At 39.7% G+C, this 25,503-nt stretch overlaps 1 protein-coding gene across 1 annotated transcript in view; it reads left to right on the forward strand.

Annotated features, from left to right (window-relative positions):
* Positions 1–11,700, forward strand: part of cdkal1 (CDK5 regulatory subunit associated protein 1-like 1) — a gene marked incomplete at its 5' end in the record, with an annotated part of 448,677 nt that extends 436,977 nt beyond the window's left edge. Inside the window, one exon of the mRNA XM_052016953.1 lies at positions 11,215–11,700. Within this exon, the coding sequence (XP_051872913.1) occupies positions 11,215–11,397 (183 nt within the window). The remainder of the gene's footprint in view (positions 1–11,214) is intronic.
* Positions 11,701–25,503: the final 13,803 nt, after the last annotated feature.

Below are 25,503 nucleotides of genomic sequence, written 5' to 3' on the forward strand. Positions count from 1 at the left end.
TTGTGTGACATAAATATTACCTGCCACTTATCAGCTCATGCCTGATCATTGCCGAGGCTTTGCTGCATGCAGTAGTGGACTGCTTCATTTGTCCAGGAGCTGCAATTGGAAATGAATATTGTGCAAACATTAGCGAAAATGTTTTTTTCAATTAGCCTGTTACTGTTACTTTTCAGTTCACTCATTGCTTCAGAAAATGAAGTACTTTGACCTTATTAGTTCTTGCAGAATTATACTGACTAATGAGAACAGGAAGACTCTATTTTATTCTTTATACGGCATTAGCTGATCCCAGTTTGGAAAATGGTGAATACGTTCTCATCAGTCTCCACGTTACAAGGGCGAAAGGGGTGGTGCTGGGAGCTGTGGAAGACAGAGGGGGATGGTGAAGGTGGAGGGTAGGAGGAGAGGGAAAGAAAGAAACAGAGGAGAAATCTGTCTGCCTTCCCAACTCTGATAAGCAACTGCCATTCTCATATGTGTGTTAGTGCTGGGTAAGTTAAGTCCATCAGCTGTCAGGTCCTGAAATTTTATAATCTACAAGTAGACAGCTGCTGTCCTACTGTCATTCACCGCATCACCTTTTTTACCTGGTCAGACTAGCTCAACTAAATGGGCAAGACTGTTCATTCTACAATGCACGTACAGTGGCTGCCAGGATCAAATAACGGGAATCGCTGTGAGTAGTTATATAATTTTGTTACTGTTCTTGCAAAACTGGAAATCTGGAACCACGATACTGGAAAGCCTCAGCTTCAGTGTCCTAATTGTATTGAGTTTGGTGATGCTGACATATAGCAGTAGTGCTGCCGAAATGTCTTCAGGGTGGTACAGTCAGACAGAGTACACAGTCCCAATCACCATCCACTGATTTCCATGGGTCATGAATATGTGCAATATTAACTGAAGAGGAGGGTGCTGCTGCAGTCAAAGTCAAGTTTATTGTCATATGCATAAGTACGTGTATGCACAGGTGCAATGAAAAACTTACTTGCAGCAGCATCACAGGCACATAGTATTAGAGACACAACATTCACAAGAAAAACCTAAATTAAACATAAATTATGAAAAACTATACAAGAAAGAACACAATTAGAATTTAAAAAATAGTCCATTGTAGTGCAAAGTTGTCAAAGTGGATATAGTGTTGCTATACTGAGGTAATGATTAGGGTTGTGCCGGTTGGTTCAAGAAGTGAATAGTTGAAGGGAAGTAGCTGTTTTTGAACCTGGTGGTGTGGGTCTTCAGACTTCTGTACTTCCTGCCCAATGTTAGCTGCAAGAAGATGGCATGGCCCGGATGGTGGGAATCTTTGATGATAGCTGTTGGTTGAATAACCATCTGATATTGTCAGTTTATCATGAATAATTCATCAATATTTGAACGACCAGCACCCAATTACAGGAATTACTGTCAGTAGTTTTTTGTTGTGCTTGAATGAAAGTTCTCTCTCCACTTCTTGGGCTTCACCATTATTACAGGCACATTGGGAACAGTAATAAGCCTTGAATCATGTTTCATCTGCATCTCAACTCCATTTTTGCACCTTTGCTTCATATCTTTTGACAACCTATTTAACAAACCCACTCTTTGTATTTTTTTCTCTCTGAGTACTTCGTGAGTTACTGTGAGCACAGCCTTCTTCAGGTGGTCTCAAGTCATATACCAATCAGCAAAGCCTGGGCACATCCATTGTGGTTGGCATGGACTAAAAGTAGTTCCCTCAACAGTCTTATTGTTGGTGGTCTCTTGCTTCCAAGTGGCTCCAAAGACTTTTTGAAACTTTGAAGTTAGAAGCTGCTTAGCTGACAGTGAGGAGACCTGAAGCAGTGGCAGGAATTCCTGGAATTTAACCCCAGAGAATCAAAACTTTAAGGAGTAGGATTGAATTTAAGAATTAACGAGGGGAAAAAGTATCAATTGCATTGCATGATTTACCTTTCCAACATCTATAATAGTCACTGTTAAGCTTAGCTGAGTGTGAAATGAAATATCTGAATATAATTTAAGAGCATCTCTGTTATAATTAGACATGCATTAAATGTCAAACTGCTAGCAATTTCAAGTAACCTGAATGAAAGAATTAATATTTTGTATTCTGTTGCATTGGATTATATATGTCACAAACTTGTCTACAAATTAGTCTGCACTTTGATAAGAGTGAGATTTCATGTAGTGATGTCAATCCTTTGAGTATGCTGTTGCTCATATTCATTGAGTTAAACTAAAGATCCAGCAGATCTGGTCATGTGAGTTAGTCTTAAAGTTCTCCTGAGGTTGAAGCCAAAGCCATAATGTCATTGCTCCACTGCTAGAGAAGGTGCTGATGTGTCCGTCTATATTGTCACCAATTGTTGCCAGTTTTCTACAGTTAATTCAGGTGATGCAGCAGCATATCCTTTCATTTTGTTAGAGCACAGACAGCAGCTCCGATAAATAGTAATGGTAAATGGAGGATGTAATAAATGGGTTACCAGTTGGCTTACAAGTCATTGAGGGCAGAACGTTGCATGTAAACCTGAACACAACTCAAAGTAACCTTTGGGCTTCACTGTATAGAACCATGCAGTAGGTACTGTTTACCACTGGGAAGAGATACGTGCATTGTACAGTGATCACTCATGCACATCTAGTTGAGCCAGTCCTGACCAGAGAACAGTTGAAGCTGGCAAATTCATACAAGACTATTTCCCTGAGAAAAACAATTCATCCCCACACCTTTTCCACATCTCTTGGAGTCATGACAGCTGCCAGTCAGTCTCAAGGGGAAAGTATGTTGCTCAAGGGAACCCAACTGAAGGGAAAGGAGAAGAGAAAACTTAATAGGATTACACAACATACTGAGCATGAGCACATACACATATATAACCATACACCCATTTCCCTGTGCAGAGCTCTCAAATTTCAGTTATGCTTCCACAGGAATACAATAAAGCTATTCCCCCTTTTCATCATATAATATAGATAAAGAGAGGAGAAAATTACCACTTTAACCATGTGTAGTAAATTTGTCAAAAGCCATAAATTGAGGAGAAATACTGATACGTCATTAAGATCACAATACAACTTGAAGTTGAATGGCAATGAGTGCAGCTTCTCTGATGCCTACAGGACAAAGGCCTTATCCAAATTGAACCCAGAAGATTTCATAATCCTGGTCTGTAAATCAGTTGATCTTCGCCGAAGCCTCAGGAGTACTGTTGGTATCTTTGGGCAGACAGATTTAAAATCTGTTTGACAAGAATTAACTTGTTTTAATTTTTCATCAATTTCTCTCACCAAAAATGAAAAAATGCATCATCTCTCAATTTAATTCAATTGAATGTTGCAAGCTTTGTTCCTTGATATAGAATTCATGAACACCACTCCCACGAACACCAGAAGTGTCCCTGCTGTTAATGGCAATTGGATCGTTTCATATTTTTGACATCAGACTAATTTTAGTGGTGTGGTAATTTTACAAGTGGGTCATGTCAGTGGACAACTGGGAGTAAGTGGAAGAAAGGACAAAATGTTTTGTTGTTGGAATCACAGATGAGTGCCTGTCTTTCCTTTTTGGTTTTATTTTTAAGGACCTGGGATTATGTTTCCAAATTTATCTCCAATGCACATTCTAGCAACATTGATCCCTTATTTAATTTCCACTCCGTTAAAATTTAGCTTTCATTTAATGGGTTTGTATGAGTCTGCATACATTAGCATCTGGTCGTTTCCTCCTTATCATACTTATTTCAAGTTTGATGCCTATCTGGCTTATATGGGCATAATTATGGGTTGTGCTGTGTAAGCAGCACATTTTGTTAAGAAATCAGTGGTAAATTAAAGCTGTCATTAATTGCTTGCCTGCAGATTTAACCATCTAGTGTATGGATGTTAGGCTTCAGTAGTTTATGAAATCTTTAATACTTTTCATTTACTTCTATAACGCTATTGTGGCTAAGGAGACAACTTGCATCCTTTCAGTTTGGAATAATGTTAATCATCCATTCATAATCCAGAGACAAAAAACAAAGAAAATCTACATTCGTGCTAATAACTTATTCAAAAATGAGTTGCAAATGAGCTCAGGTGGAAAGCAGGTTGTTGCACAAATATTCTCAGTACAATTTGCATATTATAGATATTTATGGTAGAGAAAGGAGACCATGTGTCCCACTGTGTCCCATGGCAGCCAAAAGAGCAGCAATAAAGATTACTCCCACTTTCCAGCTCTTGGTCTGTGGTCTCGTGGTCATGATTCTTCAAGCGCTCTTCCAAGTACTTTAACTGTGATGAAGGTTTCTTCCTCCTGATAGTGGTTTCCAGACTATATTTTCATGATTTTTTCCCCATTCAACTTCACTGTAATCCTTTCACAGTGCATCTTAAATATTTGAATTAGTATGGTCAAAACAGAGAAATGATCACTGATTATATGACTATTTTGGGGAATTTACTGTGTACAAGATAGCAGGTACTGATACTGTGTCTGCTGCTTTGCATAAACCCAAAGTAAATTGACAGATGCATTTATCTACATTATAGTGGTCAATCGTCTTTAAAGGTAATTAATTCAGAATCTTTCTGATTCTCTGCCTCTGAACTTTTTGTTTATCCAGCTGCAGCTATACAACATACTCCTCTTCTCTGCTTCATAACTTTATTGCATTTAGGATAGTTCATTACTTGCTATTCTAAATTATTCTTTCCAAAGAGGCTCTAAAACTGTAGAGTTAATTTTTCGCAGTTTTCCTTTCTGGTACAGTTTTGCAACTTTCAAAACCTTACTATCTACACTTCAACATTACTTTCCAAATTATTGCATCTTCTCTTTTCGTTCCTCTAACATCTGTAATGCTGTAAACCATTGTTGTGACTATTCACTTGGAGCCAAAAAAAATTGTTGATCTGTATTATGTAAGTGCCTCAACATAAGTTTCCTGAACTCACATATAACATAGAACATAGAACAGTGCTGCACAGGAACAGGCCCTTCAGCCCATGATGTTGTGCTGAACTAATTAAGCTAATGACGCCTAATCCCTTCTGCCTGCATATGGTCCATATCCTCCCATTCTCTGCACATTCATGTACCTACCTAAGAGCATCTTAAACACCTCTATCATATCTGCCTGCACTACCACCCCTGGCAGTACATTCCAGGCACCCACCACTCTCTATGTAAAGAAAACCTGCCTCTCACATCTCCTTTGAACTTTCCTCCTCTCACCTTAAATGTATGCCCTCTAGTATTAGACATTTCAACCCTGAGAAAAAGATCCCGGCAGTCTACTCTATCTATGCCTATCATAATTTTATAAACTTCTATCAGGTCTCCCCTCAGCCTCTGCCACTCCAGAGAGAACAACCCAAGTTTGTCCAACCTCTCCTTTTTGCACATGCCCTCTATTCTAGGCATCATCCTGTTAAACCTCTTCTACGCCGTCTCCAAAGCCTCCACGTCCTTCCTATAATGGGGCGACCAGAAAATTAATTCACTACTCCAGATGTGGCCTAACCAGAGTTTAATAAAACTGTAACATAACCTCCTGACTCTTGAACTCAGTATGTCAAGAGTTGTGTCACAAGTCACTTTTATGCACTCCTGAAGTAGATAGCTCAGAAGCTCCATGACTCTATCCTCAAGCCAAATGTAGACCCTGTCAGGACTTGATAAGAACAGGTCTTTTTAGTGGTGAAGCACGAGTCCTCTGCACTTAACACCAGCATGGATCTAGCACAAAGGTATTGTACTCTTTACCTGGACCATCAAAACAAGGTAATTTTCCAAGTTATTAAGGTAAATGTCTTGGTTGAGGTTTGGGCCATGCTCTATGGAAACCTAAACAAGGGACAAAGATTTGCTGGAAGAGGGAAGATTCTTTAAAATGTTTTCAAGAGCAGGATGTTATGATATTCTGCATTTCAGAACTGTTCAAATGAGCCGAGAGGGATGCCACGTAAGTAACCAGCATTGAGTTTGTTTAGAGAGTGTCTTTTTGGTTTCAAAAATGGCTAATGATGCTTTGAGGATTGCACGCTTTTGCAAGCAGACATGTCATCTTTATTTTCCTTGATGGACCAAATATGATCCATCAGTATAACTCTTGTCTGAATGAGCTATTACAAAAAAATAAATCTGTCAATGTTGTATTCAGCCATCATTGCTATTAATGATATTCTCAACTTGACCCCAAGGACCAACAAGCCCGCAGCTACTGCATGGATTTTGCCTTTTCTGTAGGGGAATATGGATCTCTGATGGGAAATTGACATGTGAAGAATTGTGGCACTAATCCATGCTGCAGAGAGCTGCACTGAACTGACTTTCAATCAAATGAAGTAAGATGGAAAATGGGCAATCATCCTCTAATGAAAAACTGAAGCGATGCAGTTTTAGATATCAAAATACGTTAATAATCTAGCTTTGGGAGAGCAGTAATCATACAGCAGTATCTAAAATCAGTGCTCATTTACTTTTATTTTAAAATTGATTCTATTCCAATCTGGTAATTGTTAACATTCCAATTTGCAATTTATTTGTATTTCTGTTAAATTCTGTTAACTTTGGGTACTGCAAAATACACCATTTTTTGTGTCACCTGCTAATTAGCACAAATTGCACGTCTCCTGATGCAGCTCTAATTAGGTATTCATATTTCCTCACAACATAGAAGGAGGCCATTCAGCCCATCAAGTCTACGCCAGCTCTCCGAGCATTAATCCCATTCCCGCACTTACTTCCCTGTAAACTATTTTCTCACACATGCCCATTGACAACCTCTGTTTCTCCCACCAACAACCAACACGAATTTACAGTAGCCAATTAACCTACCAGATAGCACATTTTTTGGAATGTGGAAGGAAACCAGAGCATCTGGCGTGGGAGGAGGGGTGTGGGGGTTTAGAAGAGACCAACAAGGAAAATGGGAAAACTCCACTGTGCTACCTTTAAACACACCAGGGCTCCGTTTCCATGCTACCTTTGAACTCATTGGAGATCAGTTTCCTTACTCTCTTTGAATTCACCAGAGCCCTGAATTCCATGCTCACTTTAAACACACCTGGCTCTGTTTTGTGCTCTGTTCAAACTCACAGGGCCCTGTTTTCCATGCTCTTTTTCAACTGACTGGGACCCCATTGAACATGCTCTCTTTAAACTCACTGGGACTCTGTTTCCCACACTCCCTTTAAGCACACTTCATTTTGTTCCAGTTCTCACTTTAAAAACATGGAGAGAAAATTAATTATACCTCTGTATAACATCTAAAAATATAATTAAAATATGTTGAGATATTATTAAGAGTAATATCCAGTAGTCTGAAAAATCAGCTAGTCCAGCATCACCAAATTCCCGGGGGTGCCAGATTTATATATAAATTGGTAGGAGATGTTTTTTTATCAACCAAAAAAAGGACATAATTTGCCTTTTATATCCCAACTTATAGGGGAAGCAAAACAGTAAGTTTGCTAATAATAATAAGCCTCCAGGTTTGAACACAGTCTCCTGTTTAAACCTGTTAAATAAGAGTGATGGGGCTGAAAAAGAAACTAAGATTTAATCATTTTAGCTTTACTAGATAGGACTGTCAAAAGAACAAATTACATTACAAGGGAAGCAGCTTGCATTAAAATAATCCTGCCTACAAGTTAAATAACTATATTGCAAAAAATGTTTCAGGGTTCAATAAATAAAAGACTTGATTCTCAAACCAACAGAACAGAGGAAGTGTTGGAAAGGAATGTAGATCACCAATTGCTTCAAGAAAGAATTAAATATTTTTATGGAAAGCTTCAGTCTTTATTCACATTTACTTTATGCTATTTCTAGTTTTAAAGTTAATCTTTTGGCAATTCCATCAATTCGTTATCAGCTTGATATCTTCAAAAAATCTGCAGTTCCCCCGGTCCATTGAATAGTTTCTTATCACCATAATTGCTGGACTCTGGATCTGTCACTATTACCTCCATTTGATTTCTTTATAACGTTATTGTTCTAATCTTTTTCTGTGTTAAGAGAGGACTTTGCAGGAAAGTCTTAAGAATTTCAGACGAAACTATTGGCAGAATGGAAGTACAGAACAAGTGTTGACTGACCTAAAAGAGGGTCAAGCACTACATTAGTCAAATACTAACAGATACTCGAATCATACAGCACAGAAACAAGCCCTTCAGCACTCATTCCAATTTTAATTTCCCCACATTCCTATCAACTCCCCCCAGATTCTACCACTCACTTACACACCAGGGACAATTTACACTGGCCAATTAACCTATTAACCCACATGTCTTTGTGATGTGGGAGAAAACCCATGCAGTCACAGGGGGAGCATGCAAACTGCACGCAGGCAGTACCAGAGGTCAGGATTGAAGCTGCCTCACTGGAGTTGTGAGGTAGCTGCTCGACTAGCTGACCCATTGTCCCATCCTGAGGCATACTGGGAAATGAGGTTAGGGGGTGGGGAGAGAGTTATCACATTGAAGATGTGCAAAGGAAAACCTTTACATGAAGCCTGAGGTCAATAAATATGCAGAAGAATGTAGGAAATACATAATTTCTAGCATTTGTCCAAATCAAGTCAAGTTTATTGTCATATGCACAAGTACAGGTGAAATGAAAAACTCACTTGCAACAGCATCAAAGGCAGATAGTATTAGAGACACAACGCTCACAAGAAAAACATTAATTAAACATAAATTATACAAAATTATACAAGAAAGAACACAATTAGGATGAAAAACAAAACAAAGCCTGTCATAGTGCCAAGTGGTCACAGTATTGCTATACTGTCAAGTTTTCAAAAAGAAGTTTCGAATCTTTAAAAGATTACTGCTGATGACCACTGCTTCTTGTTACTGCTCAGTTGTGCTGCATTATATAGTATAGGTGTTCAAAGTGGGGTCCACAACCAACGAGTGGATCTCAGGATGTTTAAAAAAGAGGATCTCTGTCCCTTTAAGTAAGCACTGGATCCAAGACAGGAGAATTTCTTATTGTTTGGTCATGTGGGTGAATCATTTGGTTAAAGTGGGTCACCTAAAAAATAGATTAAAGACCACTGCTATACAGAACCTGTAGAATAAACAAAGGAGTGGCTTATATCGGTGCTAGCCCACACTTGGGATAGATTTCATTTTTGGGAGAGTGAGGAAAAGCTCAGTGGAAGGGAGCTTCAAGTGGATAATTCAACAAGAAACCAGTTTGCTGCCATTGGCTTTCAGGTCCTAAATAAAAGTGTAAGGTCCCCACCATTTCCCTCATCTGCAGTTTGTTCAGTATTGAGAAAAGTTTCTTTTCATTACACTGGTGCACTGATCAGAATAACAATACCACAAGCCTCAAATGATAAGATACATTCAACATTTTAGTTGACCAGGGGCATTGCTTGGAAGTCAGCTGTTACTACTCACTTTTATGCCTTATCTCACTACTGCATTCATTAGTAGAGATCTGAACACAACTTGGTTCTTGTTTTTGAGAAGCCATTCTCCCTGCCATCTCTGTCAAAATAAGGGAACACAAAATGCAGGTAAGCTGCCAAGGAATTTAGGGCTGATGTGGATAATCCACAGCTGATGATCACAAATCACTGCACACTGAGAGTGTGTAGTCTTTTGCAGTTGACAGGTTGCCTTGATTTGGAAGGTTTGAGTTGCCACTTGAATGCAGTGAATAATGAGATCTGTGATAAAAGTGATGTTTTTTTGTCAGCTGTTGTCACTCCTGGGAGAAGAATCATAATTTCTGTTTCAGCAATGAATAGCAGTTTGACTAACAATGCAAATATGGACCATGAAGGAGGTGGTGAGCAGATGGTGCCCGTAATATACAAATTAAGTCCTTTGCTATAACTGCCAGTTCTGTGTGACCAAAAATTGTATGTTAGCAGATCATCCTCCTGAAATGGTCATATCGAATGGGTGTCACTACCACCTAACTGAAACATTTAATCCTTGAACACTATTCATTTGATAAACTGAGATGGCTTTGCTGATGGTGATGCATTTACTGAATGGAATAGTACCAAGGACTGTGGATCCATCGGGCTGAAGATGGCGGTGCCTGTGCTGGTCGTCTTTCACCTTGATGTGCATTGCAATTTTTCAGTGGGTGCACGGATGATCTATTGAAAGGAAATTTAAACACTGGGGAAGGCAGTAAACCATCGCCAATCCCAAAAGTATGAACAAAACTACATACAATTAAAGAATCAATAGAGAACATTGATTCAATGAAAATCACTTCTCTGTTAATTGAATTAAATTCTCTATCAGAACCAAATAAACATTTGTTGTGTCTAATGGGTAAAGAGTTGAAGTCATTTTTTGTAACTGATTTCACCCCTTTTACTTTTTAATGTGTGCTTCAAATCATAATCGATTGCTCTGACCAACGTACTGTAATTTTCATATTTGTAACACCTGAGGGAGAGATTGCATGCTCTTTGGTTAGTTGACAGTTTCAATTTTCATGGTTAACTGAGCTTATCTTGATGACATAATGATCCTACATTAGGATGGAGCTAACTATTCCTGTTTCAGGTGAGGAATACTGCGGAAAATTTCAACACACAGGCACGGTAGCGTAGCAGTTAGCGCGACGCTATTACAGCACCAGCGATCAGGGTTCGATTCCCGTCGCTGTCTGTAAGGAGTTTGTACATTCTCCCGTGTCTGTGTGGGTTTCCTCCGGGTGCTCCGGTTTCCTCCCACATTGCAAAGACGTACGGGTAGGTTAATTTGGGTTTAAAATGGGCGGCACGGACTCGTTGGGCCGGAAGGACCTGTTACCACGCTGTAAATAAAATTTTTTTTAAAATTTAAAAGTTATGTTAAGAGTGCAGAGATAGGGAACTAACAAATGATGTGATGGATAACTTTAGATTATGCATATTAACCGACAGAGGAAAAGATCAATGTCTAGTTTCTTGGTCTCTTAATGTTTTACAACCCTATTTGATGTGATTTCTTTCTGAAAAGACTGTTTAGACTCAAGGTTGAACATTAGTGCTAATTCAGATTCAGTAGTAATATTCCTGTCCTGACAAACAGTAACACCAAATAACATGCCTTCATTCCCTCCCCTCTCGCTCCCTCGCTCTCTTTCTTTCTTCTCTCTCTCTATTCTCTCTCTCTCTCTCACTCTCTCTCCCCCTCTCTCTCTCTCTCTCCCCCTCCCCCCCTTTCTCTTTCTCCTTCCTCCCCACCCCCCCACCCCCTCCTCCCTCCCTCTAGGAATTCAAGCCCTTCAGTGAGAATGGTACAGCTCTTCCTGCACATCAGTTCTGGGGCAGTGAGAACTACTTCAGCGCAAGCCTGTTGCCATGGAACCTGAAAAGCTCCAGAGTGAAGATACTGTACATGGGTCTGGCTGTGTTGACAGTGATAACAGCTGTAACTATGGCAATATTCAGATAGGTCCCTTGCTGAAAACTGAGTTGCATTCTACATGTAAAGAGATCCAGGAGATGTTGTTTCAGTATATTTACACACAATACAGAGAATATTTTTAAGGTATATGCAATGGTTGAACATTGAAAACTATCCTTTTATTTAAATTTAATTTGTAAAAGCCGCTTTTTTATTTCTAACAATGTGTAAAATCATGTTTCTGTGTGTATACCATGTTAGCCAGCAAGAAGAGTATTTTTATTCAAATTTGAAATTTACCTCTGAGATTTTACATGTACAAGGCTCAATAAAGCAGTTGTTCTATTGCCAGTTTTAAATGCACTAGCTTCCATTTATTGCTATATGTGCAATCCTAGTCCAATCAAATGTTTAGTCTCAAAACATTACACTTGGTTAATTGGTATACTGTTGCACTTGATGAAACTGTTAATGGGAGAAGTAAGGCCCAAGTAAACTGAGTGGCCTTTGTCACTGCCAAACTACAAACGTGAATAGAAGCAGTGGCATGTCTTTCTGCTTTTGTTTACAGTGTGACTCCAGAAATGAAATAAATTGATGAATGTGTGCCACCTTCAAACTTTATTTACAGTCAAATATAATGTCATAAAACACACTTCCATGCTCTTGATGTGGTAGGAAGTCAAAGCACTTGAGTTAATTATTATAATTAAAAATACTCTTTCCTTTTTGTATGAAATATTTTGCACATAATGAGATTTATATTAACCAAATATACAAGATCAGGCAGTACCTTGCATTTTAAATGTACTGGATTATATTTGATGTGCCCTTGCTCACCTTAGACGTGTTTTTTGTCAGTTTGCTTTGTTGTTGCCTATGCTAATAAACCTTGTGATAGTGGAATCAGCAACTCACAGAAAGATAATGAGTATGATGTATTTAACAGCTACAGTGAATTTTGGGATTTGCTGCCAGGAGCATGTTTTGAAACAAAATTCATGGATAATCTTTTGGAAAGTGTGAATTAACAGTAGCCACGAAGTGTATCTTGTCATGAAACTCTCCGAGACTCTGAGTTAACGTTTACAGATTTTATAATTTCACTTGGGGCATAGATAAAAGGTTAATTGCGCTGATTTATTCCAGAAACCTATCCCTATCACTACACAATATGAAGGCACCCTTATTGGAAGCAGTATTCTCTCCAGTACTGCATTTGAAGTAGAATTATCTTTGAATAATTATTTTTTGCATGGTTATGTTCACAGGATGATATAACACAAAAGGAGAGCATTTTACCTACTTTGATTCTTTGATGGAACTACTCAATTACTTCCATTCCCATGCCCCCTGCCCATAGCCCTTTTATTAAATAAAAGTATAATTTTTTAAAATAAAACTTGTCACAGAGTCAGTGATACAAAAAGTTGAATGGTAGGGCACAATTCTTGAAGACTTATCAGTGGGCTGGGGCAGGGAAATTTTGGTGAACTATGGTCAACGTGGGGGAAGATAAAGAAATGAATGGGAAAATTAAAATACAAATCCCTCTTACAACATGAAGTGTAATAATGACTATTAGTTTCCTCAGATTACAGCACACTAAACTTTTCCAGTTTTATTGTTTAGTTTGCAGTTCCTGTGCTTGTGTACCATATGGAAGTAATCAGAGAATTAGTGGAGCAAGTGGGGTTTGTAATATCATTAATATCATTTTGTTGGTCATTGCACTTACAGCCAAAGGAATATATTTGCAGCAACCCACATTTATTAAATAAAAGTATGAAGGTTCTTCGATCAATTGACATCAAGTTTCAGAAACAATTAGGATGGATGATCAAAAGCTTGATCAAGCATATGGTTTAAAAAAAACATTTTAACAGAATATAGAGAGGAGAAAATGTTTAGGAAGGGAATTCTAGAGCTCAGGTCTTGGCAGCTAAAAAGTAATTCAGGGTTATAAAATCACCACCAGTGAAAACTGGCAATCCTGGACATCTGAGCCCATGAAATTCAAGCAGACAAACCAACTGCTTCAAAATACAAGTAAGTAGATTCATTGCCATGGCTTAATGAAAATCTGTAAGGGATAAAAGTTAAATCAGTGATTTCTCAACTTCTCGCTGATATGTAACCTTTCAGTGTCTTTTACTTTAAATTTCAAGATTTAAGCTCTTGAGCATATTGGTTGAACCTTACAGCTGTACATGAGTAAGTAATGGTGCAGTGATATTGTCAGTACAGTAATTGTCACCATTCCTACAAGAAGCCAATATCAATCTAAATGTTCTGTGAATTCTGAAAAATGAATATAACCTGATGTCACACCATAGCTTTTACCCAGGATCCCCACCACAAGGCCATAAACTGGCAGTCAAGAGAGGCAATTATAATTTCACAGTTTAAAATTAAATCTCTTCCCATGTGCTTCATCGTAATAGGAACTGTCACACTGACACAATTTAAAAATTCTGAACCACGAGAACCTCACTGGTCACAAAATTAAATGTATTTTTCAAAGCCAAGCCAAGGAATGCCTACAAAGAGATATTATTTTCAGCACCGATAACACTAGGCACAGTCAGCATTTAAGAGCTTGAGCAGAAGTTTGCAAACTACTTTTCTCCCAGATCAAAACTAATAAAAATGTGATGTGCAAGTGTGCCACTGATTGTGTTTGGAACCTCCAGTCTTTAGTTGCTTCCTATATATCAGTTGATGCCTCGACTGTTCTTGTTTTTTGTATCAAGGCATTAGGAGTATCTAAGCAACTGTTTACTTTCCACATTTTTCAAACACAACAATAAAATGCACCAGCACACATTGCCACTAAACATGGGGTTATTTCAGAATAGTTTTTGAAACTGTTTTCTGAAAAACGCAGCATGTGACAGTCCAGATTTTCTGCTGATCATATCAATTTTTCATCCTTTAGAAAAATAAATTCATGGGGAAATTAAATGTGCTCCCAGCAGCAGACAGGTAAAATAGTGACAGTTTTTCTATTAATTCCTGTTTGATATCTGCCATCTGAGTTTGGAAACACTTAATCTTTAAAGACCTTTTTTTAAAATTTGTTTTTGAGGAAGTGCTATGCTGTTAAAATGGTAGAATTTGGTTTCAGTTAATTTCTATGATGCATGAAGAATTACAGCTCCAACCAGTAAGTAAGCCCAAAGATGACCCGAGATTGGGTTTCGGGCATATTGACATTATTTGAGCAAACTCAATAGAAATTTCATCCATTTCATAATGAGGAATTTCAAGCGAATTGCCTCGTTGGATGTAAGTTATCAGAGAAGACATTTGTCGTATTGTAGAAAGAACATTGCTGCTGCTATTCCCACAATAGTGTCTTTTAAAGGTTTGATTTTTGAATGAATATGCACCTTTCATTGGCAGATGGAGGTTAACTATATCTACCACTGAAGAATCCTGTTCAGCATTTCACATATAGTCTTCTAGGCATGGGACTGTGCTCCTTTTGCTGTTTTCTGACCATAAATTGTGCCAGTTTTTACCTCATGAATCCCTGGTTGTTGAAAATTGCAGGTTTTTACCTGGTAGTGATACATTTCAATAAAGCAGATCACATTGTACAATTTTCAAGGATCCCTGTACAGGTTAGCACTGTGTATTGTACTGTTCGGCTAGTCTGATTTGGAACTTTCTTCAGCATGTAAACAATACAGGGCTAGACATTGTTCTGCATAGCAGGAAGTGTTTGTTCTCTGGATCACTTATACAGATACAGAGCATGGAGACATCCATTTGCCCCAGACAGTCTGTGCAACACTTATGCTCCACTTAAGCCTCTTCTTCTAAGCCGTCTACACCTTTGTTCCTTATATGCTTGTATACCCTCAAGTGAACCTTAGTATTTACTTGTAGCAAGGTCTGCATTATCAGCTCCCTTTGGATGAAGAAGTTTCTTCCAATTTCCCAGTTGGATTACTTGGTGACTATCATATATTGATGGTCTTTAATTTTGCTGCTCTCCACTAGGGCAGCTTCGTGTGCAGCTAGTGGAGCCGCTGCCTCAGTGCCAGAGAGCTCAATCCTGTTGGGTGGAGTTTGTGCGTTCTCCCCGTGACTGAGTGAGTTTCCTCCAGGTGCTCCAGTTTCCTCCCACATCCCAAAGACATGCGGGTCGGTGGGTTATTTAGCCATTGTAAATTGCCCCTAGTGTAGGTGAGTGCTATAATCTGGGGGCATTAGATGGGAATGCGGGGAGAATATAATGGGATGGTGCCGCATTAGTGTAAGTGGGTAGTTGAGTCAGGGCCAGACTCGGTGGGCCGAAGGGCTTGTTTCCATGCTGTATCTGTCTAGGGCTCGAAAGTTTTTCATCATTTCAAAGGTCTCCATTAGGTCAGCTATCAGACCTCTTTTCTCATGAAAGAAGAGGTAATGTATACCCTCACCTTTCTGGAACCATCGTTGTAAACTCTCTCTGCACCTTTCAAATGCTTCTATATTCTCTTCAGGATGCGAAGACCAAATTTGTACACAATACTCCCAAGTATGGTCTAACCAACATTTGATACAGGTATAGCATAACTGCCTTAGGTTTTTTTTATGCCTCTGGAAATTAACACTAATGCTTTATTTGCTTTCTTTCTGGTGTTAACCAGTGGCACAAATTTTACTGGTCCATTCTGACTATTGCTTATTACACTTTTTATTTCTAGATGCTCTTCTATTCTCACTTATTTTTCCCACCAGCAATGTACACATAATTTATAATCCTCTGAGCATATTATATTCCCTCTCTTAAATATACTTAATCTAAAATCTAATCTTGAAATATGATCAAGACGTTTGCATCAGTCAAAATTCATTCTGGCTCCTCCTTGCTTGTTGCCTTAAGACACTCATGGTACATGTTGACAGCTTAGAGTCATCAAAGTACTTGTCACTTTGGTTTGCTTCTTTGTTCTCTGCAAAGTTTTTGTCAGGCTCTTAACTGGTTTGGAAAACTTGAGCATCATTCTAGAAATGAGTGAAAATATAAATTCCACTCTCAGTGATTAAACTGAGCCTGTTCTGCCCTGGATTCTAACAATCTTAAATTGTTCTTTCTCCCTCATTCTGATTATAGATCATTGAATTAAAATCTTCACAGTTTATCTCTACATGGATGCTGCCAGTCCTGCTGAACATTTCTATTTTTTTTTGCTTTTATTCTTGATGTCTGGATTGCAACATATTAGAAGAGAAAATGTGGACCTGACGTTGCAAGCTGTATTGTGCAGCCAATTCCAACTATGAACTGAAGCCTTGATTTAACATTGGGTGAGTTAGAACTTAGACAACTTGCTTGTTAATGCACTTTGAAAGCATGGTTATGTTTAAATTCTGCTAATACAGGACTATTGAAAATGACCATGCCATTGGCTCTTATGTTGAAATATTATCAACATTGCTTGGAAAATGTAATTAATGAATATCAGTCTATATCACTTGTAATACAGACATTGACTAATGCTTCATCTTATGTATAATTCATAATTCTTTGCTGAGTGATTTTAATTCTCATGTTGAAATAAGCATAGGGTAGGATAAAGAAGCAATAAAATATTTAGAATTTTTGTTATTGCAATACAACAAGATTAATGTAGGAAAGTGAACAATAACTAAATAAAAATCATAAAATTTGATCTTCGATAAAACAAAGGAGCAAGGAATAGTGTGTAATTAAAACTGGCTGAATGAATATGAATACAGTCTGTATCTCAGTGCAGATCGGACTTATCCTGCTGGGTCCCTGTCTGATTAGTTACAATACATCTGCTCTGGTTCTCAGTACCCATCTGTAATGCTGAAGGGAATTACATTCTTATTGCATCAATCAGAATAATAACATCCAGAGATGTCAGCCCTGAATGACTCCAGATCATTGTATGGTGGGAGAGTGATTGTGAAAGCTTTTTTCTCAGACATTATGATGGTTGTGTTTCTTTCTCTCTCTTTTAGCACTGTGCTGTGAATCAGATATGACATTTAAGTGTAGTAGCTGTCTCATCCCTTCCCCTACAATGACAAACCTAACCTAATTATGCTTCTTTCCCAGACAGATTATATTAAGCCTGCGAATGCCTCAAAAATAAATATTAACTTGACGTTAAATTAGTGTGTGGCAATAAAAGTAAAATAAAAGCTGCTTCATTCTAAACACACAACGCACACTCCCTATCAAGATTTAAAGAAATTCATCTGCCCCCTCACCATGAGTGGAAGGCTTCCATTGTGAATTCATTCTGTTTGGTTTCACTGTGCCCTTCCAACATCTGCCATGGTCTAACTCACTGTGGATTCTCAGGCTGCAAGGTTAAGACCAATTGCACCATCACAAGCAGCACTGATTTCTTTCACGTCAACTGGTACCAAATCAGACCATGTACCCAGTACTCTGCACAAGCACAAAGCAATGATTCCTGCTCTACGCACCCTGATATTGAAATAGTGACCAGGATAAACCTCTCTTCATTTACACCTAACGTAGAAGTATTTCTATTGCTAATTGTTGTGATGTGACAACTATAATTTACTTTTATGTACTGTTATTAACTTAAAACGTCCCTAGACATACCATAGTTCCTTCAAAGTGAAGACAATCCTTCCCAGAGGTTGAGCAATAAAATAAAACGGGGGTCCAAGAGATTTTATCTGGAAGAATCCAGAGAGTTACAGGGTCAGAGGGGATTACTAATTTAAGGAGTGACAAGATCACAGAGAAATTTGAAAATAAGGGTGAAATTATGAAATGCCAGACCAGTGGTCACTTTGGGTCAACAATCAATGGTGATGGATAAACAGGGTGAGATAGAATCCAAGGAACAAAGTTTTGGGTGTGCTCAACTTGATGGAAAGCAAGAGGTAAGCAGAGATTTATCCAAGTAGTGGCCTATTCCTTCATCAGATGATTGGAAAATTTGCACTGGGTGAAGAAACTATCCCTCAATATTCCGGGTGAAGATTTGGGGGCTGCCATGTATTTCAGTAACTCGGATTTGATTTGTCAGACTTCGGTCTTTTCGATCCTCATTTTCACTGGTGGTTTGTTGCATCACTGGATGAGAGCTTGGCTATAGGCCAATGGTTTCTTCTGAAGTATCTGAGGTATCCACCTCCTGAGCAAGCACTGGACCTGCTTGTTAAATGCAGCAAAGCCTACAGGGAGGCAGCATGGTTACTTTAGTGTCGTCAGCAATGGTTAACTTGCTAAAGTAATGTTGGAGCTGGGAATCTGAGTTTGATTTATTCAAATTTCATATCACAATTTTCAAGATTGAGTAACTGTGAAAATCAGAAATTTAAATTTCAGATCAGAATATCTGACATGCAATGAACAAACAAAAAACAAATTGATGGAGGAACTTGGGGTCAGACAGTATCTGTCGAGGGAAACGAACAGCCGATGTCTTGGGTTGAGACCCTTTACCAGATGAAGGGGCTCAACCCGAAATGTCGACTGTCTATTTCCCTCCACGGATCACAGATGCTGCCTGACCTGCTGAGTTCCTCCAGCGGTGTGTTTTTTGCTCCAGATTCTTGTGTCTCCAAGGAACAAACAATGTTGCTTCAACAAAACATTTTGACTAAGCTCATATGTGAGACTAAAATTAACCAAGATTTTATGAATAATGTGTTGATTAGGGTCAGGATTCATTGTGAGTAATGTATTGATTAGGACTAACCTTTTAGTTTGCTTTGGATGGCTTCTTTCTCTGGAGAAATGCATGTTAATGATGACTTGAATCCTACTGAGGAGTGCCTATTTTCCCTGTAATTTTTTTCCATATAAGGACTTGTGGATGGGAGCACATCTAGGTCAGGGCATTATTGTCCCATCACCATCCATGTGGAATTTGGCTCATTCATCAGAACCATAGAAAAAGAGCAATAGAAGGCCAACCGGGCCCTTGTGTCGTTCAATACGATGGTGGCTGATCTTCTCTCATTTTCTGCCATATCCCCTTGTTGATTCTATCAACTTCTATTTGAAGTGCATTTGATGACTGCGCTTTCACGGGTAGTGAATTCCAAGGACTCATCAACCTCTGACTGAGGAAATCTCTCCTTGTTTCTGTTTTACTGTTAATTTTGAAACTGTTCAGTTAAGACCTGGATTGTGCTGTGATTTGACCTTCATATTCTACAGCCAGATAGCATTTTACAGTGGCTCAACCCAATTAAAAAAACCCATCAAACACACTGAAATATGTTGACAACATCACGGGGCTAACAGTTCCCTCCAGGCTATTTAAATCAAAGCATGCCAGAATTCAGGCACACCATGCCTCCCATAACACTAGATATCCTGTTTGCAGGGACATTAAAGGGACTTCTTTGGACAAGGTATTACATGTAGTTGAAATTTGGATCTAAGACAGCCCTCAATAGAATTGAATTAAATTAATGCTAACTTTGGCCGTAACAAGGATTGGTCACGTTGATTTTATGGGGCATCTAAAATGAAGGAGGGGTGGAGAGCTTTAAGTAGAGGATTTCTGAGCTCATACACAAATGAAGTCTCGACTGCTAATTGTTGTGGGATTAAAACTGGAGTTCAGAGCTATCGGGGGATAAGTAGGGAAAAGTCCTGGCTAGATTTGAAATAAAGGTTGAGAATTTTTAAATCGAGGAGTTGCGAGATTGAGAGCTACGGAAGGTCATCTGAATTGGCACAGGAGCAGCAAAGATATGGAGCAGCCCAGGTTTACAGTAGGTGCCATGTGGAGGTAGGCTTGAGGAGCATTGGAATGTTCAAATCAACTGATAAGGGCATGGATGGGGGTTGAGCTACAGGTAAACAAAAGCAGGGGTGCAGGTGGGAATGTTAAAAGGAGAGAAGATAGGCAATTGTACTGATCAAAAGAGTATCAAGTTGGAAGCTCAGCTCACCTGACATCAACCAGGGGAGAAAGGACCCTCCATCAGCTTTAATTGCACTGAATTGACTTATGTCATGGCCGCTGCCTGACTTCGTTCTAACATTAAACCTCCAAATATTTTGTTTATTATCACAGCACAGCATTAGGCCATTCAGCCCATTAGGCTTGCACTGGTTCCCAGTTGAGCAATCCCATCTGTCCCTTTCCATTTTCCCTATACCTCTACAACTTATAGAGTCATCCAGCATGGAAACAGGCCCTTCGGTCCAACTTGTCCATGCTGACCAAGATGCCCATCTAAGCTAGTCCCACTCGCCCACTTTTGACCCATATCTCTCTGAACCTTTCCTATCCATGTACCTGTTCAAATATCTTTTAAATGTTGTTATTGCCTCTCACATACCCGTCAACTCCCCTTTGATTCTTTTGCTACTTACCTGCACTAAGGGGTAATTCACAGAAGCCAATTAATGGACAATCAGCTACGTTTAGTGCTTTAGAATGATGCAGGGGCTGCTGGCAATTTTCACAAAAGAAGGTCTGGATGACAGAGAAGAAATGTTTCCACTTTAAGTGTGACACCTTATTATCCAAAGTGCACCAGTCTTGTACAGGCTAGTTTTTTTAAGGCATGTGTTTAATAGCTGGCAGTAATTCTGCAGACCCAAGGGTTCCTGTATTTAGAGAATGGCAATTCTACTTGTGCCTTGAGAATAGTACTTATCTCTCACCAACAAAGAGAGGAAAATGCATTTTCATAAGAAAAGCAGCATCTGCCCTGCAGATAGTAGATTTTGATCAGTGTGTGAATATAGTTTGTTTTGCACTTGAAACAATGGCTCTCACCTCTGGAATGGGTTATTTTTAACTACTATTGACTTTTCCTTTGCAGAATTGTTAACTCCCATGTTATCTTTACCCTAGGCAATCAGAGGCTGACTAAAAGCAAGTAATTCATCTTTATCTCGTTGTGAAAGCTGTCATCAGAGATATTCCCAATCTAGAGCAAGGACATGAAAGTCTTGCATAGATTCAGTTTTAGCTTCTCATATTAAATCTCGTTGAATTTACCGTGCAAAACAGCATAATGGGGATATACTGCCACTTAAGCTCAAATTGATCTTCCTCCCATCACTTCACCCAATCAGTTTGCCCTCCTATCTGATGTTCCTTAAGTGCATCTCCTTTATTCCCCATTATGTTTTATAGATTATTCTATATTCTTTTCCCATGATTTGGATGAAGAGATTTCTCCTGAATTACTTAACTGTTTTATTGGTGACACCCCCTTCTAGTTATGCCTCCTAAATTTGGTCATCCCTTTATTCCATCTGATCTCGTAATTTGAAAGAGCTCTTTGAGGTTACCTTTCATCCAACTCTCTGGGGCTCCTTTCCCTTAATCTGCTCAGTTTTTCCTGAGAAATATTTGGTTTCACCCTCGCTCTTGTTAGTTATTTATGATTCAGTTTTACAAGTTACTTAATCTTTGCTAATGGCAGGAGATCAAGGTGTCCCAGTGGAAATTCCTCTCCTCCGTGATAATGCTTCCAGGTGAGGCAAAGACTCACATGCACCTCCTTGAACCTCGGCCACTGCGTTTGGTGCTCCCGACATAGCCTCCTCTACATTGGTGAGACCAAGCACAGACTGGGCGACCATTTCACAGAGCACCTGCACTCTGGCCGCAATGGCTGTCCCAAGCTCCCGGTTGCATGCTATTTCAATTTCACCTCCCATCCCCACACCAGCTTGTCCATCCTCAGCCTTCCGCACTACTACGGTGAGGCCCGACACAAACTCAAGGAACAACAGCTCATATTCCACCTGGGTAATCTACAACTCAATGGCATAAACATTGAGTTTTCCAATTTTAGGTAACCCACCCTTCCAGTGTGTTTTTGCCCCTTCACCCCCCCCCTTTCTTCTTCTTCTCCTCCCATTTCTGACTCCTTTCCCACCCACCCTCCAGGCCCCCCATCATCCATCTTCATTCCCCTCCCCCTCCTACACTTCACAATTCACCCCCAGGTCCCCCCATACACCTCTCCCCAAATGGTTCCTATCATCACCTCCTTTACTTGTCACATTCCAGCACTTTTGCGTTCCTGCTTATTCAGCAGCTATCTCCGCCTTTGCTCTCCCCTCCCCCCACCTCGCCCCATCTCTTTTTTTATTTTTTTCTGCCTCCATCCATCATCCACCTGCCTCTTGCCTCCCAACTCCATCTCTCCCCTTCCCCTACCTGGCTCAACCTGCCTGTCATCCTTCACCCCTTCTCAATCCACCAATCACCACTGGCCCCTGTCTCACCACTCCCCCTCTCTTCTTCATACTGGCCATCTCCCCTCTTCACCCTCAGTCCTGATGCAGGATTACGACCCAAAGAGTTGACAATTCCTTTCCCCCACAGATGCTGCTCGACCTGCTGAGTTCCTCCAGCGGATTGTTTGTTGTTCCATAATAATATCTCGAAAGTAATATTTTAAGAACAAATTAAAATGGCATCTGAACCAAATGAAGTGTAAAATACTGAGGAAGAAAACTTGCTTTCATGTATGTGAAGGCCTATCAGCACCTGAAATAAAGGCTAGGCTAATGGTCTAGATGGGGCCATTCACTGGAATGATCTTAATATACCAAAAGCACATTTACACAGCCATCTTACTTTGCAGCAACACATGACAGTACTGAATCAACATGCTGCTCAGCCAGTCCTGATGAAGGGTCTCAACCCGCAATGTCGACGATCCATTTCCCTCCACAGATGCTGCCTGACCCGCTGAGTTGCTCCAGCATTTTGTGTGTGTTGCTCCAGAGTTCCAGCATCTGCAATCTCTTGTGTCGCCATTTTGCTGCTCTAATCAATGCTCTCCACAAAATCTTCCAGATTCAAAGTCAAAGTCAAGTTTATTGTCATATGCACAAGTACATGTATGCACAGGTGCAATGAAAAACTTACTTGCAGCAGCATCACAGGCACATAGCATCAGAGAAGCAGCATTTACAAGAAAACAAACATAAACACAATTTTTACAAGAAAGAACACAATTAGAACAAAAAAGCACAAAGTCCATTTTAGTGCATAGTGATCAAAGTGTTGTTAAACTCCAGTGATTAGGGTTGTGATAGTTGGCTCAAGAACCGAATGGTTGAATGGAAGTTGCTGGTCTTGAACATGGTGGTCTGAGACTTCAAGCTTAAATAAATGGCAGGATTAATGAGTCAGCATCTTCCTGACCAACATCCCCACTATCAAGGCTCTAATTACACTCAGTCAGTTCTGAGGTGCAGAGGTTCCACAATCCCAAAATGGGCCCTCTACTCTGAGGTTGGTCATAGGAAGGGATTATCAGGAGGACAGAGGAAACTCTTGAAGAATGTTCTCAAGAGTCTCCTTAAAAATAGTAACATCCTCATCAACTTGTGGAAATGCCTGGCCCATTGCTGCTTAGAATGGAGAAGGAGCACTCAGGATGGCACTGAGAACCTCCAGGGAGCACGTAGAAACCCAGCGAAAATAACAGAAGGAGACCACTACCTCCCAAACTACCGAGCCTGATGAGCACCTCTTGGCCCACCTGTGGCAGAATTTGAGGATTTCCTTCAATCTTATCACCCACCTCAGAACCCACAAATCTTGTGTAGAAAGAAGGCATTAGAGTCATAGAGTTATACAGCCTAGCTCATTGATGCCGACCCAAAGTGCTTATCTGTGCTAGTCCCATTTGCCTGCATTTTGCCTTTATCCTTCTAAACCTTTCCCATCCATGTACCCATCTAAATGTCTTTTAAATGTTGTACTTGTACCCCCCCCCCCCACCACTTCTTCTGGCAGCTCATTCCATACACCCACTACCCCCCTCTGTGTGAAAACCTTGCCCCTCAGATCCTCTCTAAATATTTCCCCTCTCACCTTAAACCGAAATATTGTAGTTTTGAAATCCCCTACCCTGGAAAAAAGATTGTGACCATTCACCTTATCTATGTCCCTCATGATTTTATATACAAGAATCATCCCTCAGCCTTTTATGCTCCAGGGAAACAGTCCCAGCCTATCCAGTCTCAAACCCCTCTGGTCCCAGTAACATCCTCGTGAATATTTTCTGCATCCTTTTCTAGCTTAATGACATCCTTCCATAAGCTGGGGACCAGAACTACACACAATGCTCCAAGTGTGGTGTCATTCTTGATTCCAAGAGACTGCCTCAGGATAAGAACTACTCTCTTGGTTTATTCAATGTGTTAATGTAACAGCACATTAAAGGGTGTAAGTCGCATCTTCTCAGCATTTTTAAATGACAATGGCCACCCTTATTAATATGATATCTTTATCCATGACAAATGTTCCTAGGTACATCGCAGATGGAAACATGATCAAAATGAGATTTTAGGATTGGTGATCAAAAGACTGATCAAAGAGGTGTGCTTCAAGGAAGTTCACAGCAGGGAAGCATGATGTCATTTTGAAAGAGCCACAAAGAGACTAGAGCTGTAGATATAATGGACTTCAATCAGCATAAGGAGAAACACAGCGGAGATCTGGTGAGAAAAGCTTCAGCTGATGACTAAGTACAATTTCAGTAGTTACAATTGCACGGTTTACTTTAATATTCTGGGTGTAGACAAACTGTTCCATAGAATTACATATTTACAGTGGGAGCATATCTTAACTGACATGACCACCAAGCACTTAGGTTGGGATGGATAGTCTAAAACAGAAATAGAGGACAGAACCCCTGAACAAATTTGACTATGACCATGTTTGATGTGCTAATTGGCAAACTAGCCAGTCTGTAACCTTTCATGAGCTCATCCAGGGGGATTCGATGTAAGCCAATTAACATAGCTCCATTGTCTGTACATTTGGCAATGCATATGGAATATGGACAGGTGATCATGGCAGTTTCCAAATCATATGCATTAAGTGGCCTCCTCCAGTGAGCCAGTAGCAGCTCACTTCAGACGGTGATATTCATGCAGCCATCATTTCAATTTCAAAACTGATTACTATGTTATTACACTTGAAATAAAAGACTGCTTATTTGTTTCAATGGCCACTATTACTTACACTTCATATTTCTGACTATGTCTGCTTCTCTCCAACAAAGCACAAGGGTTTTAGCAGGGGAATTCCAGAGAGCACATGATCAGGGCAACTTAAGGCATGTTTGGCAACAGCAGGGCAAGGAATAGTTGGTGTCTGAGCAAAGCAAAACTCTGGGTGTTACACAGAACAGGGAAAGAAAATTAAG

This window comes from Pristis pectinata, chromosome 5, assembly GCF_009764475.1.
Source record: "Pristis pectinata isolate sPriPec2 chromosome 5, sPriPec2.1.pri, whole genome shotgun sequence".
NCBI lineage: Eukaryota > Metazoa > Chordata > Chondrichthyes > Rhinopristiformes > Pristidae > Pristis > Pristis pectinata.